This window comes from Mus caroli, unplaced genomic scaffold (assembly GCF_978045245.1).
Source record: "Mus caroli unplaced genomic scaffold, Mus_caroli_1 scaffold_2, whole genome shotgun sequence".
NCBI lineage: Eukaryota > Metazoa > Chordata > Mammalia > Rodentia > Muridae > Mus > Mus caroli.
In genome coordinates, this window is record NW_028227257.1 from 152,412,547 (window position 1) to 152,429,748 (window position 17,202).

The 17,202-nt window shown below is 54.3% G+C and overlaps 1 protein-coding gene across 7 annotated transcripts in view; it reads right to left on the reverse strand.

Moving 5' to 3' along the window:
- Ralgds (ral guanine nucleotide dissociation stimulator) overlaps positions 1–17,202 on the reverse strand; it is a 39,210-nt gene that overhangs the window by 15,231 nt on the left and 6,777 nt on the right. For 6 of the 7 annotated variants that reach the window (XM_085835073.1, XM_029474260.2, XM_085835072.1 and 3 more), the window contains exon 1: positions 3,663–3,924. The exons of the other annotated variant lie outside the window; for it this stretch is intronic. In XM_085835073.1, coding sequence (XP_085691199.1) covers positions 3,663–3,845 — 183 coding nt within the window. In that variant the 5' untranslated portion in view covers positions 3,846–3,924. Of the gene's footprint in view, positions 1–3,662; positions 3,925–17,202 lie in introns of those variants that run through there. 7 annotated transcript variants of the gene reach the window in all.

Below are 17,202 nucleotides of genomic sequence, written 5' to 3' on the forward strand. Positions count from 1 at the left end.
CAGGTCCCAGGAACCCTCCCTGTCAGTCTGAGTCCTGCTAATGGCCAAGTTAGCATTTCAGGAAAGAAAACTAGACTCAAGTGGGAGGGGGCACGCCCCAGTATATAGCAGACCCAGCTGACGTCAGACTCACGCCACCCCATGACCATGCCATCCAGCTAACACAGGCACTTCCTGCCCCCGAGCTTCTGTATATTTGATGCATGTAATTTAGTGTGGTGCTTGGTGGATGAAGGGACACCAGGTAGGGACAGGTAGAGCTAGGAAACAGCAGCCAGGACAAGGATTTCACCCCTGGCCTGTAAGGACACACCCAGAGCTGGTTGCGGCTTCTGTCAGGCACACCGTTAGGGCAGGGTCCAGCCACAGTACACAGATGCAGGGGAGAGGCTGAAGACAGAAATGACTTCCTCGGGCTACATAGCAGATGGAAGGTGGCCAGGCTGGTGGCGTCACACCCGTGCCTCTGAGCAGAGGCTTAAGGACGTGTCCTGGGGAATGGATCCTCCAAGCCTGGCTCCTCTGCCGGCTGTCAGTTTCACTTGGCCAACTCCACAACTCCTTTTTGTTTGTTTGTTTTTGTTTTGTTTTTCAAGACAGGGTTTCTCAACTCACTCCATAGACCAGGCTGGCCTCAAACTCAGAGATCCGCCTGCTTCTGCTTCCTGGGATTAAAGGCATGCACCCTCTCTCACTGGGCTGGGCTGGCTCACTCCTCTGCGGTATATACCCGATAACACAGCATTTGTGAGGGTATCAGAAGTTCGGTTCAGGGCAGGTGCTAAACTGTAAGACCCTTCAGAGTGAAGCTGAGCCCCTCCAGATGCTTCCTTGGTCGGAGCCAGCAAGAGGTCTATCCACCCACAGTCTTGAAAACTGTCTGACAGGCGGTCCCTGTTCCTGTCCCGCTAGCAATCTGGTTCCTCCTGCTCCAGAGCTGCCAGGAGGCTCCTAAGAAATGGGCCAGCATCTATCTATCTCTCTCTCTCTCTCTCTCTCTCTCTCTCTCTCTCTCTCTCTTTCTCTCAGACTGGAGACGAGGACCAGTGCCAGCCATCTGGCCCTCCTCATCCTCATTACTGTGCTTCTGAGGAAAGCAACTGGAGGAGGAGGAGACCCTGGGGGCGTGGCTTTGATGGCAAGTCTCCTCACCAACATAACAGGCTCTAAAGTTCTTGAAGGCTACCCTTTTAGAGTCAGCCAGGAAGTATCTCTGGAAGATTATCTTGTGCAAGCGAGCGTGCACGTGTACACATACATACACACACATACACATACATACACACACACACAATGTACCTATATCTCTGAGTTTTCAGGGTCAAGGGAACAAAAGAACCCTCGGGTAAACTACGAGCTGCACACAGTGTGATCAAGAAAGCAGACGGCTTGGAGGAAGAAGCCTGGACTCACTGTGTCCAACCCACACAGCCTTCAGGCGACACACAGGCAAGCAGCCAGGATAAGACGCCTGCCTGCCTAGCTTCGGCCTCTGCAGTTGACCAGCTTGTTGAGTGCAACCTAATTAGTTGTTTCATTTGTTAAATGAGCTATTAATAGCCCTGAACCCCTCAGAGGACAAAAATGCATGCAAATTATTTAGCCTAGGCTCTTCCACCAAGCCCCAGCGGCTGTTAGCTTTTATGTTAAGCCCCTGGTTACAGTTCCCAAGGTCTCAAAATCTGAGGTACTCTCACCTTCTCCTAGACTCTAAGCCTCCCCATCTCTCACCCGACCAAGGCTTTTTTGCAGTGCTTGGGTCAAGCTCTATCCACGACCTTTGCTGGCTTCTACTGCTCACTAGCCATCTCTGCTGGGTCCTGCTTCCAGATCTTATATGTAGCAGACACCCAACCCCCAACCCCAGGGAACACTGTGCTGAAGTCCTGTCTGCGACCCTTTCTGACAATGTATTTATTTAGGTCAGGGACTTCACCTCTCTGGCCTCCAGCCTCTTAGCAGATGGCACTGGCATCTGAGCTGGAGGTCTGTGTGAGCCGGGAGGAACATGGTATTGGTGCCTGCTACCCGTAAATGCTACAGATCCACAGTCACTCTCGCCAGGATGAAGCTGAAGCAAGCCTGTCGCAGGAGCATAAACCTCGTGACCTCTATAAAGCAGACTGGGGCAGGTCAAGCTAGGTCGGTGTGGGGCAGGTCAAGCTAGGTCGGTGGTGGCTTGACTTAGAACTGAGAGGGTAGGCAGATGCCCAGATGTGTGAGGACATCTGGCAACCCCAGGCTGATGGAAACAAATGACAGAAGACGAAAGGCAGAGACAGAGAGTGCAGGGACCTTAATTGGATCGATTTCATTTCTGGACCTGGGTCTGCTACCAGGAAACCAGATTCAGGATGGGGATGGGAGGGAATTATTGGCAAAACAGACAGGGATTTCCCTGCCCCCTCCCCCAGGCGAATGCTAAATGGTCATTGTGTTCAGTTTCCGGCTGTGGCCTCCTCTCCTGCCAGGACCCTGGTTTTCCTGCCCCAGCCAGAAGCTTCCCCTCTGATTTCTAAACAGTGACCAGGCTGCATGACAACACAGAGGCCTGGAGAGAGGGCAGCAGAGGAGGCACAGATAGCAGCAACCCATGCAGGAACAGAACCTTTCAACAGCCCTGCCACAAAGGGTCCTTAGGGATGTAGCTGGACAGAGTCAGAGAGAAGCTTGACACCCCCCTCCAGGAGTGATCAGGCTAGGCCCTTCCAGCACACAAAGCCGGAGACTCTGCCAGACATAATGAAAGCCAGATGAGTGCAGGGCTGGTGGTGGGCCGCCCACCACCAAGCTCCTCGGAGTCCCTCCCCAGCCGCCTCCAGGATGAGACCACTGGGTGAATGAGCAGCCTGGCTTGGGACACCTGCCAAGCACAAGAGGCCTCCTAGGCCTGGGGGCCCCATGACCAGAAGTTCCCGAGCATGCTTTGTCTGAGCCTTCTTTAGGCAGAGCAGGATGCAGGGCTGCCTTGGGATTCCACTACCCCTGGGGCATGGTGGCAGGTGTACACTAAGGTGGAAGGAAGAGGGCACTGCTGGGTGTCCCTGCCCAGGACACTAGAAACAAGCTCCTACCCACACTCACTATTCCCACCTCCCACACATAAAGGCATGGCCTCTGAATCTTCCAGCCCATCCACTCCCTTCCTGCCACTGCCTCCTCTGAACAGCCTTGATGTTCCCGGGTCATTAGACCTATGTCTGACTCAGTGATGGGTATTCAAAGGCCCCTGAGGTCCCACTCACCTCTGGGAGTTTAGGGCTGTGCCACCACAACCACTTGCTGGTCTACTATATTGTGGCCTCCTCGTGTAACGCGCCCCATTGACAAGGGTTTGAAATGAGGATAGGCCCTCGTGGTTGGTGCATTCACACACCACAGGCGTGTAAATAGTGACAGCATGGAGGGGCTTAAAGGTTTGACTGACTGCAGTAATTGGCGTTGTCACACCTGTGATGGGTGGGAGCAGGTACCGGGATGAATTGAGGGGGTATGGAAATTCAGCTCTGATTCCCCACCTACTGCTGAGGGTGTGCTGGAAGCTGTAATGCCCAACTGGCTGCCCCGGGGCAGATACAGCAGGGGGACTTCTGAGGAAGGACCCCCCCCTCCCCCAAGCCACACACAATGCTGCACAGGACCTTGGGCCTCGGCTCACCCACCTCCAGGCGCGGCAGATCAGGGTCGAGCTGCGTGAAGCTGTGCAGCACCACTGGGCAGCTGTCGGGGACGCCCACCTCCAGGCGCACGGCGTCCCACACGCTGCGGCTGCGCCGGGAGCCGGGAAACAACGGCTCGGTGCCCCCTATGGGCCCGGACGCCTCAGCCCACATGCGCTGCACCATGGACGACTCACGGTGGCGCGGGTGGCCGGCGGGCCGCTAGACCCCGGGCAGCGCGGGCGCAGGGCCGGCGCGGCTCCGCGCTGCCTGCGCTCTGCGCCAGGGGCCGGGCCTCGCTGATGTCAGCTGGGGGCGTGGGCTGCTGGGGGAGTGGCTTCAGAGGGGGCGTGGGCCTCCTCTAGTTGGCAGGCCTGGTGGACAACGCTTGCATACACAGTCTATGTATTGTGTGGGCGTGCCCGTGATGCTGTTTTGCTGAAATCAGATCCACTTCCGGGGAATTCCAGTTACAACACCCCCCTAGCTCTGTAGCCTCAGTTTCTTCACCTAGAAAGTATGGGTAATGTAAATGACTTCCTCCAAGAGTGTGACTGGGAGGATGTCATGAGGTCACTGGCTATGTGCTCATATATCAGAGCACGGGTAAGGATGACCCTAAGGATTGATTGGGCTCAGTGTCCACAGGGCGTTGGCATCCAGTCCAAGCTCCATTGGGAGAGGGATGCTTCCAGCCTCAGCACCAGTCACCACAGTCATGCACAAACTAGACAGACCTACTGTGCAAAAGCAATGCTGGTTACCACTAGGTGAGGTGGTGTACTTTTAAAGGCTTGTTTATTTTATTGTATGTGTACTGTTATTTGCCATGTATGTGTGTACACTGCAGACATGGTATATACTGGTGTCTGAGGGGAACAAACTGTGAGTGCTGGGCCATCTCTCCCGCCCCAAGGCCTAAATTTTCTCTGAAATTTTTAATTGTCGGAAAGTATTTTTATGAACAGGCTCCAGTGAATATGATTTAAGAAAAAGATAGGCAGATTTGGCTAGGTGTGGAGATCCCCTAAGGCTGCTCAGAACCCCGGGCTCTGCCCTACCTCCAGGAAGTCCAGGTGTGTGGGGTATATCACAGGAAGGCAGTGGCTCCCACACATTCTGTAGGCTTTTCCCCAGCCCCATTCCTGGGCCAAGGACCCGGCAGCAGCTCAGCTTTGTTTCCTGACCCTGCTGCTCTCTCCTATTCTGGCTTTCTTTTTCTAAGGGCCGCTTCTCTCTGATACTTAGTCCCCAGGCGTCAACCCTGCGGGCAGGCCGTCGGCAGGCAGGCTGCCTCCAGACACACTAATTGCAGGGATGGACGGTGGCAGAGGTGAGGTTCTATCGTCTACTCTGCCTTTCTGGTTGCTGTCCACCTGTTTTATCAAGTTCCTTTCCTGTCTCGTTCTGCATTTCCCTCCTGGGAAGTCTGTTCATGGATATCACATGCACAGATACAGAAACACAGACACACATATGTGTAGGCAGATACACAGAGACATAAAGCCACACAGACAAACAAACTCCTCACTCCCATAGGCCAACAGCTCAAGCCTTTTTACTCTGACCCCCTTTCACCAATATAAGTGTCCTCATGTTCCTGCCTGCTGCCCTAGACCCCACAGGGCTCACACCCTCAGCATCCCCAGCACCAGCTGTGACTTTTTAGATACTTCCCAGAAAGCAGAGCCCTCCCCAAGGCCTCCTAAGCATTCCCTCATGATTAGCCCCCGGCCTACAGGGAATACCCTTTACCAAGAGCAGGCCCATCAAAAGAGAGGGGATAAGGACAGCATATTCGGGACAGTGAAGAACGTCTTGCAACCCACACCTAAATCTAACCATCACGTGGGGGAGCAGCAGGAGTCAGAAGGATAGCCTCCACACACCACCAGTCTATAACCTATGGAGATCCAGCCTGTAGGACACACAGACAGGTTTTGCTTTGCTAACAAATATATGGGGGTGTGGAGGTACACAGAAAGAAGAGATACCAGCCAGTATGTGGGTTTGTGAACCTGATATGAACAAACTGACTGTTGAGTAGCAAGGCGATGCACTCTAGGATACCCAGCAGGATCCTGAAATAAGGGGAACAGTGAACTGTGCTAGGCACCACAATGGTCAGAGCAATGACCCAGGCAGCCAGGTTGCTCCCTAAGCAAGCAGTGTTTGAGTATAGCGGGCAAAGGGATGACTTCACATGGGAGGCGTGGCGTGGCGTGGGGAGAAAAGGCTTGATTTCATTAAGTTGCTCAGAACAGCAAGAGATTTGATTCTAGAATTTTCCATTTAATATTTTTGGAGCAGGGTCAACCTTAGGTAGCTGAAGACTACCATAAATTGATGGCATTGGCTGCTGCTGCTCCCCTCTTCCTCTTCTTTTTTTGTTTTTGAAGCAGGGTTTCTCTGCATAGCCCTAGCTGTCCCGGAACTCGGAGATCTGCCTGCCTCTGCCTCTGAGTGCTGGGATTAAAGGCGTGTGCCACCATGCCTGGCTGGACACGGACATCTGGACTTGGACATTGTTTCTTAGCCACCACTATGGTGTGGTTACTGTTGAGAGTGATATGGCAGGGTGGGGATTTAGCTCAGTGATGGAGAGCTTGCCCAGCAAGTGTGGGGCCCTGGGCTCAGTCCTCAGCACCAAGGGGAAAAGAAAAGGGGGCGTTCTATGGCTGTGCCTGGGATTTACAGATGAACTGATGTTATTAAAGCCATATTATGCCATATTCCCTACCTTGAGTCTATTTGGGATCTCTCCATAATAAAAGTTAAAAGAACAAAGGGGCTTGGCTGAAGACTCGCCCTCTGAGGCCCCTGGTGGGGGGTAGTGACCCTGGGCTAGATCTGAGCCATTTTCTATGTGCTTTATTCAGCCCAGCCACTGACAGGATCCTGAGAACAAAGCAGCCTCAGGCAGTGGGTGCCCAGGGAACTAAGTCCCGAAGTTCACATACTCTTAAGGGAGGCTGGGGACAGCCCTGGTGACCAGGAGTGAGACCAAGGCTGTCACACAGCATGCTCACCTCTGCAAGAGACGGTTACAAGGAACTGGTCTCTCTCCTCTTCCTCATCCCAGCCCTCCTGGGAACGCAGCTGGCCCTCACTGGGAGGCACAACAAACCCCTCAGGAACAATGCTGACTTTACACAGTTGGACGATGTTCCTCAGAGAGCAAGGCTCTGAGCTGACAGGCGAAGACTAGAGGGAAGCCAAGAGCACCTCACACATGTATTTTGTTTGGACTGCAAAGTGTTTTTAAATGTTTGAGCCAACAGTAAAAGGTCAGGTGATTTCACATAAAAATCCAAAATTCAGGCATCTCCCGTAACTCTGCGTGGCCTGAGCACAGCAGCTGTGTTCCTGAATAAGACTAGAGGCTAGGTGGGAGCTGAGCCGCTTGGCACCTGTGGGCTTTAGCTACCCCTGGACACCATTCCCTGATGCTCAGACAAATGAGCCCCACAACTGTCTAGGTCCCTGGAGTCTGACTTCCTGTCTTCTGAATCTTCCCCCGACTAGGATGAAAATGCGTCCGTCCTTACACCACTTCAGTGAGTGCATCGCTAGTCCTTTCATGCTGCCAAGGTTGCCCCTGCCATGGTTCTCAGGGGCCTAGTTCCATGTCTGCTGGGTAGCAGACAGCCAGAGCCAGACCTGGACACCAGGCAATGTCAGGACGACCACAGAAATGAGCCAACACTTCTTCACACCCAGGCTGGTGCTACAACCCCAGCACTGGGGAGGCTAAGGCAGGAAGATTATCAACCTGGAACCAGCCTAGGCCTCAGAGCAAGACCCTGCTTCAAAACAACAGACGACTTTTCATCCCCGGATGGCAGGTAAAGGCCTGCCGGCATGGCAGGAGGACACTGCTAAGGTGTGGCCCAGCCTAGCCCAGCTCCTCTGTCATTTCCCGACTAGGGCATCATCATTCCTGGCCTGCCTGGGTTCTGGGGTGGCCCTGTGTGGGCGTGTGAGCACACACCTTGGCGGGAGGTGACGCACCTGGGCCTGAGTGGCCCAGCTCAACCCGGTGCCCTGCAGTCAGTCTCAGGAGCCTCTCCACACAATGGAGGAGAGAACTGAAAATAGCAACTCCCCCAGGAGGTCATACTGGGTGGAGGGATGTGACATGATTACCCCAAATCTCTGACCTCACATAGAGTTGCTGTCCAAGGAAAACTGGAACAAAAGCAGCCTGAAGCTCAGTAGTTCCGGAAGCCAACTAAGTTCCAAGCAAGCTGTCTCCTGACCACCACCCATGCACGGTGGCACACATGCCAAGCAAACTGTCTCCTGACCACCACCCATGCACCGTGGCACACATGCCCACATACATCACACATACATGCATACACAATAATAAATAAGAGGGGCTGGAGTGATAGCTCAACTGTTAAAAGCACTCACTGCCCTGGCAGAGGATCTAAGTTCAGTTCCCTGCATCCACAGCTAGCTCTAACTCCAACCACAGGGGATCTGACACCCCTGACATTTCTGATATCGAATAGCTATACCCACATGCAGACACACGCATCTAAATATAATTAAAAATAGTAAAAGAGTTGTCTGTGCATACATGCACACTAAATGACTGTCTCACTCACACACACACACACACACACACACACACACCCCACATACATCAAGCCTGGGGCAATGGAGATGGCCCCTGTAAGGACACTTGAGTCTTGATTAGCCTCTCTGGCTTCAGCCTCAGGGAATTCACACTCTGGATTGTTACACTCTGTCCCACCAGCGAAACTCCACGCTGCCAGCCTGTTGACTGCCCCCCACCCCCGTCACAAGATACCCACTGTGGACCTACCCACACTGACAACCCTGGGTACCACTAATGCTCCAGGTGCCACATGAAGTACACAGAGGCAGAGAAGAAAGACAGTAAGGACACAAGCACATAAAAACGGAAATGGAGATTCAGAGCTGAACCCAGACTGAAAACTGAAGAGAGGAGCTGGTAGTGGGAGGCCGGGGGCATGGTGGTGGAGGAATAGACAAGTCGTGGCCTGTGTGAGCTGATCAGAGCAGTCAAGGGAGCCACTGAGCACGTGCAGTAGCTCCATGTGTCCCACAGTCTCATCGGTCCCTAAGCCTAGAGGCAGTGACATTTGTCCCCCAGCACACCCCAGAAAGGCCCTGGCATCAGGCTCCCATTCCCTCCCTTCCCCGAGAGCGTTCAGCAGGCTGCCAGCCTGGCCCTCCTCTTACACTCAGCCAAGTGCCAGGTAGGAAGCTTCCTGAGGCTCTGGAACCCGGCTTTGAGCCCTACTCCCTGCTCCACGTCTTCAGAGCCCCAGGCGCAAATCAGAGCTCAATATCTCTCTCAGAAAGAAGGAGACACTAAGAAAACAATGAGGACCACATACCAGCTATCGCTCTGAGTCAAGTATAATCCAAGAAGCACCATCCGATGTTAGCTGTGAGCTGCTGTGACGGCCCACAGGCATGCTGTCTGCCACTGCTGGGGACAGGTGGCCAGCCAGAGCTCATACACAGCACCCCAGCCTCTAAGCTGACACCGGGTACAGGAGACAGTCTCCTGGTGCTTCTAACCAAACTCCTTCAACCAGTTCTGACAAGAAGAGTAAGGAGCCCTAAGGTGCCAACTCCCACGGCCCAGGCCAGGTCTTGGCTGTGACCTGACAGCCTTTCTGGCAAACACTTACCTCAGCAGTGGGTGCCAGCAGGGGTGCCGGGCAAGGTGTCGGAGGAGTGGGAGAGTGGGCAGTGGTGCGGCGGGCAATGGCCCACCGCCTGGCAGTCACCACTGAGACACAGGCGAAGAACACTGAGCCCTTCCTCCCCCTGGGCACAGCAGGCCTAGCATGGACCCGGTCTGCTTCCCGGGCCATAGCAGGGCGAGAACCCAGTGGGGAGTGGGCTCTTTGGCAGGCTGTCGGATACTGTGTCTGTAGCCCGCCTGCCCCAGTGGAGTTGAGCTCCAAGAGTGCCTAGGCCTACTGTCACCTGCATGGCTGTCATACCTGCTGCTGTGACGGGCAGGGCCAGGAATTCCCGCTTGTACCAGGCCACAAGGCAAGCAAGGATGAGTGGCCAGGACTCTGTTCTGGGCTGGCCTAGTCATCTATTGCTAACCTATACCCCTTAGGTAGACCTAGCTTTCTCCTCCTATCCTCTGCCACCAAGACCTCATTCCATGGATCTCCCTTGGGGGGCTGGAACTCTCTACACTGGGATCAAAGCAGCCTTTGTCAGGAGCAGAGTCGCCAAATGAGCATAAGTCAGGTCTCAAAGCCCCATGTCACCATTCTAGAAGCCTTTCCTGACCACCTAACTCATAGCTCCTGTCCCGGGTATTTGGCATGGATTTTTTTTAAAAAAACAATTATTTATTTTATGTATATAAGTACACTATAGTTGTCTTTAGACACATAAGAAGAGGGCATCGGATCCCATTACAGATGGTCGTAAGCCACCATGTGGTTGCTGGGAATTGAACTCAGGACCTCTGGAAGAGCAGTCAGTGCTCTAACCACTGAGCTATCTCTCCAGCCCCTGGCATGGATTGTTTGTTTGTTTTTGAGATGGTGTCCTGTAGCCCAGGCTGACCTCTCCCTTACTATGAAGCCCAGGATGACCTTGAACTCCTAATGCTGGGATTACAGGTGCTGCCAGCCCACCGGGCACAGTACTTCATTTTCAGCAGAGACCGAGTAGGGTGGTAAACACTGAGTACTATGCCCGCCAAGATTTCAGAAAAGAGACCACAGAAGAAGTAGGTGGGATGTCTGTCTGTCAGGAGAAAGGCAGCAGCTGAGCTGGTGTCAGGCTTTAGAGCAGCTCACCATCCTTCCCCTGATTTTACTGCAAAACAAACACTGGAAGCTACTAACCGAGCTCAACATGCCTCTGACCCAGAAGAACCAGGGTCAGGGGAAGAAGCCTGGCTCCTACAGCCAAGCCCACAGGCTGCTTCTGTCTGCAACCACAGACCTGACCCAAGGCCCACCAAGCCCAGGAGGAAGTAGGCAGAAGCCAGGCTGTATCTTTACCCTCCTGGAACTCTCGCTGGGCTTCCAGCACCGAAGAGGCAGGAAGCCAGTGGTGGCCAGGGAATCTCCAGCTCCCCCAGAGGCACTTCAATCCCCAGTGGGGGTGGCAGAGACCCAGCATCCAGACTGAGCCCGCCAGCCCCCCAACTCTACTCTCTGAGCAATGCACACCCTCTTTCAATGGTCTTCCTGTGACTCTTCCAGAGTGACTGACTGACTGATCAGTGTGGCTCCAAGCCTTGAGGAGGGAGGGGGCTTCAAGCCTTGGCTCCTGTGCCTGCTTGGTGCTGCCGCCTGCAGGACTTGCAAGCACACCACACTCCTCCATATTGGCCTCTCTCTCCTGTACTACCCACCTAACCACTGGCGTTGGCCAGTACAGGTTTACCCGTGAAAAAGGGGTTTCCCCACAGAGGCATGTGGAGGAAGTACGAAGGGACCAGAAGGGCAACGGCATTATGTTTGTGCCTTTGACGGAGCAGCGTTTACATGGACTTCCTGACTGCCAGGCCTGTGCAAGATACAATGCCTGCCTCGGATGCAGGCTCCTTACTGCCCCACAGACACTCCCTCCAGCCCTCCCAGCATCTTCCAGGCCTAGCACTCTGATTTCCTCAACCCGCCCCAACCTCAGTGTAGGCTGCAGGGCTTGATCCTGCGGCTATTCTGATTCTCACAGGGCAGGGCTGCCTGGGGCAGCAACACTGAGCAAGCTGAGAGGGCTGGAGGGTCTGAGTCACAGCTAGGTCAAAGAACAGGACCAGAAGGACCAGCTGCCACTCCTGAAGCTGGGGTTCCAGGAGGAGGGACCAAAGAGAGGGAGGAGCCAGTAGCTCCCAGCCCCACCCTGCCACAGGCTGGCCCTGAGAGAGCAGGCCCTTTGTTCCAGGCCCTCGGGAGCCACGTGACACCTGTCACTGTCACTGCCTGGAACGGAGGATGGCCACAGGAGCTCCCAGAGCCACAGAGTGGGCTCAAAGGGCCCCCTGCCACAGGGACAGCGCACCACCCCTGCCTGCACACCAGTGTATATGCTCCTGCCCATTCTCTCAGGACACCCCTGTCATCTGCTCTGTTCTACACACCAGTGGCCCTGGGAGAAGGTACCTGGCCACTCACACAAGCCTGCACGGTGTCCCTAGGCCCAGATGCTAACATCTATGGGGGTACTACTGCTGTGGGAGTGTCTTCCCGCCCTTCACAGGTGGGGAGGGGGGCTCTGAAGGGTGAGAGCCCATTGTTTATAAACAACTGGTGGCTGTCGCTAGGAGGCTAGGAGCTGTGACTCAGCTGAGTGCTGACTCGCAGAGCTGTTTACTCCACACAGCATCCTGTCCCTGAGGCTGACTGGGGCCATGGCTCTGCTCTTCTTTCCTGCTGCCTGCTGACCTGACACTGGGGGTCCTATGGGGGAGGGAGAGGACAGTTCCTCTACCCCACCATACACCAGGAACTGGGCCCGTTATCAAGTCACCTCACGCATGTTCCTGTGGTCCGTGCTTCACTGGCTTCTTCTCTGGGGCCAGGGCGAGTGCAGGCCTCAGCTCTGGCCAAAAGGCCCCGAGCAGTGGTGCTGCCATTGTCTGTACTCCTCAGCCCCAAAACAAGATTTACCCACAGAGGGGGTAGACACCAAAGCCCTGGTCCCCAGGCAGGCCAGGCTTTTCGCTCTTCTCAGTGAACACAAAACATTTCCCACCCAGCCTGAGACAGAATGCTGAAGCCACCATCATTATCTTCATGGTAAAGCTGGGGACAGAAGCCCAGAGAAGGCAAACAATCTCCCCAAGGTCACGAGGCCATGGAGATGCTCAGACCCACTCAGGGTCCAGGGCTGCCTGCTTTCTTTTACTCTCAATCAAGTTAAAGATCAGAAAATATTTATGCCTGGTAGCACTGACAGGCGTAGTAAGGTTGCAGGGTTCATGTCACCAAGAGTGGTGGTCTGTCGTGGACAAAGACTAGGCTGGGATACTGACTTCTCTCTCCTGGCCACTATCTGTAACCTGGTTGGTGCCTGGAGTCCCAACTACTAGGCCTGAAGGGCAAATCTTTTCCACTCATTCCATAGTTTAGGTCGGTGACCTCGGAGAGCCTTCCCTTACAAAAACCACCCAGTGTGTCACTGAGTCACCACAATGAGCCAGGGAAAAGGCTCCTCACAGCCACGCAGCAAGGCCAGTCATCCAGTGCTGCTGGCTGTAGCTGGTTCCTAGCTTCTCTTCCCAAAATCTCTTGCCTGCCTTAAAAAGACCAGGATGCCTCTGTCCTTGCGGTGTCACCCATGGTCAGGAGGAGCTCCTAGGGTTTTGAAGAGCCAGAGCTTCCAAATGACTTATGGGAAGCTTCATAGAGCCATGGGTGGGTTTTGTTTGTTTGTTTGTTTGTTTGTTTTTTCGAGACAGGGTTTCTCTGTATAGCTCTGGCTGTCTTGGAACTCACTTTGTAGACCAGGCTAGCCTTGAACTCAGAAATCTGCCCGCCTCTGCCTTCTGAGTGCTGGGACTAAAGGCGTGCGCCACCACTGCCGGGCAAGCCATGGGGTTTTGTTGCCTTCTCCTGCAGTCCAGAACTGGGGAGGCCAAGAGCACAGAAGCACGTGCCACACCTGCCCCAGCATGTGGAGGCTGGGCAAAGCCTAGGGGGACCAGGAGCAGGCTGGCAGCTGAGGCCCGCCCCAAGCACAGCAGTACCTCACAAGAGACTGGCTCACCACAGGGCTTTCCTGTGCTGGCAGCCTGCTGCCAGGCCTCCCACCAGACCACTGAGTCATGAGATTGCCAAGAAGGGGAGGACCTGAGAATAAGTGCCCGCCCAAGCCACTCCCACTGGCTTTGGGCCCAGCAGGATCCAGCACTGCCAAGAGCTTGAAGCTCCTCTGGGGGTGGGGGTGGGGAGCAGCTGGGATTAGCTCCGCCTCCTGCAGCCTGGGCCTGCCCCCGGGATGTCCAGCAAGTATCCTCCCTCCAACTGGAAAGATCCAAGTGGCAGCTGTGAGCTAGGATCTGGACAAAATTCTAAGCCACCTGATGGTTTTGTCGGTTTTTTTCCCTTGCTGGTCCTAGCCCCCAAAAAGCTAATCTCTGCCTCAGACAGGCTGTATGTTTAAAAGAAATGTTCAGTGGAAACACTTGTGACAGGGCAAGATGATTTCGTGGGCCACTTGTTCAGAAGAATGGCACCCCAAAGCTGCTCGGGGTTGATCTTCTAACCAGACCTTTTTGCTAATTAAGAGCCATGACACCGGGCTGGAGAGATGGCTCAGTGGTTAAGAGCACCAACTGCTCTTCCGAAGGTCCTGAGTTCAAATCCCAGCAACCACATGGTGGCTCACAACCATCTGTAATGAGATCTGACACCCTCTTCTGGTGTGTCTGAAGATAGCTACAGTGTACTTAGATATAATAATAAATAAATCTTTAAAAAAAATTAAGAGCCATGACACCTTTGCAAAAATATAACCAACATGGTGACAAATGCTACAGTTTCTAAACCTGGTCAGTTTTGATACTTAACTAGAAAGGTCACAGGATCTGACCATCTAGGACCACAGGGGTCCCCCAGCCAGCCTGAGTTGGTGATAAGCTGGCAAACAGAGCAGATGCAAACCCATCTCTAGAGCTGGGGGACCCTGCTCAGTTGACAGAGCGCTGCCTAGTGTGCATGAGGCTCTGGATTCCATCTCCAGAAATGCATAAACTAGACATGGTGGCCATGCCTATCATCTTGGCACCTGGGAGTTGGGGACAGGGGAAGTGGGAATTCAAGGGCATCTGTGGCTACATATGGAGTTGGAGGCCAGTCAGGGTTATATGAGACCCTATCTCAAAACCAAAATTTCACAATTGCCATAAAAAAAAAATCTACCTCTGCTCCTATGACCCTAGGGCATCATGTAAACTTCATGTTTGAAAAGGAGAATGCCGAGGGGGGAGAAGAGCAGGGGGGACACAGAGGAGGCCACAGCAACTGTCACAAGCCAGGAAGCCCTAAGCTTCATGGGCACAGCAGCCCAGTGTCCTGCTTCTCATCTATGTCCACAGCTAAAGTGTGCTTGAAGGCTGAGATGCCTCACAAGTATTGAGAGCTAAGGGGATACACACACGTATAACAGCACACACACCAACACTGCTGTGTCAGCTTGAGGCCTGCCAGGTGGGATGGGATGGGAGCCAGGTGCCCCTGGAGGACTGGGGCTCTGCTCCCGGCATGGGTAGGTACCTGACTTGGCAGACTCATGAGTACCTGCATAGACAGGTGGATCTGACTGTCCTGGTGGCTCCTCTGGCTTCCAAATTCCTGGACTCTAGTCATAATTCCTCAGGGTTACGAGTGCTTCATGGAGGAGGAAGGGTGCACTGTCGGCCCACCTGCTCCAGGGAAAGTGTTGTCTTGCCCCAGAGGAGAGTGAAACAAAACACCAAAGCACAGGAAGGCAGGGAGGTGACAGCCAGGCTTTCTGGGAAGCAGGCACCCTTTTCCTTAGAACAAGAGCCAGGTGCTTCCCAGAAATCATCTTGCCCTGAGATGCCAAGTCAGCTCTGGCTCAGCACAAGGTCCCCCTCTTTCCTGGCTGGCCAGAAGCAATTTTAGGCAGTGGGTCTCTGGCCACTGGCTAACTATAGGTTGTTCTGGTGCAGCTTGGCCTGAGCAGAGACACTGGCACCAAGGGACAGCGGAGAGCTGGGAGAGGCTGTGGGTGAGGGGAGCCCACAGCCAGGCTCTTGTGCTCAGCAGGCCATGGCCATCCAGGGTTCGGGAACCACAGGAATCAGGACAAATGGGCCCTTGTGGTGCAGGAGACTGTTTGCTGTGCCAGGGACACTGCGTGCCCAGAGCTGCCACCAGCCTGCAGCCCAGGGCTGGGAAGCAGGACTGCCCTTTCAGAAGGACCTCCCGAGTTGCCCTGACCTAAAGAGGGCTTCAGACTCCGTCTAGATGCCAGGAGATGGCAGCGCTGGTGCCTGCTGCCCTATTTCCCACAGAACTTTTCCAACAAGGAAGTTACCCAGCCTGGGGGCTGGTACTGCTTTGTCCCACCCCCGAGCTACCTGCTGGCTCTCTACCGATCCTGATTTTGTCCTTCTTTGGTGTCTTTCCAGAAGGCAAGACTCTCAGATGCTCATATCTGGGAACCTAACAGAAGAGCAAACTGCCAGGCCCCCTCTCCTGTTGGGGCCTGCCAGGGGCAACCTGGTCTCCATGCCCCCAGTATGATAACAGAATGACCATGCACGCCAGGCACTGTGTAGAGCACTCCCTAGCCACTGAAATGCTGGGTGAGCTGAGAATGATGAACATATGAACAGATCGGAGAATGGACACCGAAGCAGCTGAGCGTGAAAGCTCACCTTCCTATCCCACAGCTAGGATGCGACAGCCCTCCCCGCCCCAGCTACTTGTCCCTTCACATATACACTGGCCCAGCCACCTGTAGGTCTGTCAGGTCTGGGGACACATATTATTGGATCACAGAAACAAGGGCCTGGATTTGCTCAAAAGTGGGCAAGGGTGTCCTGAGGCAGGGAGATGTCCCGAGCCACCCCAGCAGCATGCACACAGAGAGCACACACTGATCTGCACCCCACACAAGGCAGCAAACGATGCAGTTGCTCCATCTTGAAGGCCCAGAGAGAGGCCTGGGAAGAGGCCTGGAAGGCACCGCATTTTCCCCACACAACTACCCCACAAGGACAGACTGTTACCCGGTGGCTCCCTCCTTCATCTATAGCTTCTGTGCCCAGCACCCGTTCCTGGCAGGGCTGCTGGGAGCAGTGCAGGAAGCCAGGGCTCTGTGAAGGGATTTCCCAGCCCTGGCTGCTAGGAAGGAAACACTCTTAGAATCCCAAAGATGTTGAGAATACGAATCTCAGCCCCTTCCCAGGGGACACCACCTGCCCACATGCTCCCTCCAGCCTCTGGTTGTCACTCTGGCCACTCAGGGCTGCTCCAAGCCAGGTGAACCACCTTGCTTTTAAAATTAAAGTCCAATCTTGAGCATGGATGTTCAGTTCAGAGGCCTGAAACTGGCCCCGGGGGAAGCAGTGGATGAAGGCAAGGCCACGTCAGATTGCTCAGACAACAGACTCCACCTCCTGGGGTCTGAGTGGGAATATCTGTGGATTCAATTCAGAGCCTGCAAGTGTCCTTGCCTGCTGCCTGTTCTAAGAGCAGTCACTTCTGGAGAATCCTGTGGCTGTCTGCCTTTGGAAGGCCTGCTTGTGTGGTGTCAGGTGTCTGAGCACCCTCATATACACTTTATGCCTTTAAGCCTGTAGGGGAGGGAGGTCATGAAGGCTTGGGGTTAAAGAGCTAAGTGAGGATTTTCATCCACCTGGCTTCATCCTCCTCCCTTCTGATTTCCAGACAAGCCAGACCTGCTAGCACCTCCCCCTCCTTGTGACAATCAGGGCTGGGCCACAGTCAGGCAAGGGTGGATTCCTTGGCAATGGCTTTCTTTCAGGTAGGGAGAACCCCAAGGACTCAAAATCATTTCTTCTCTG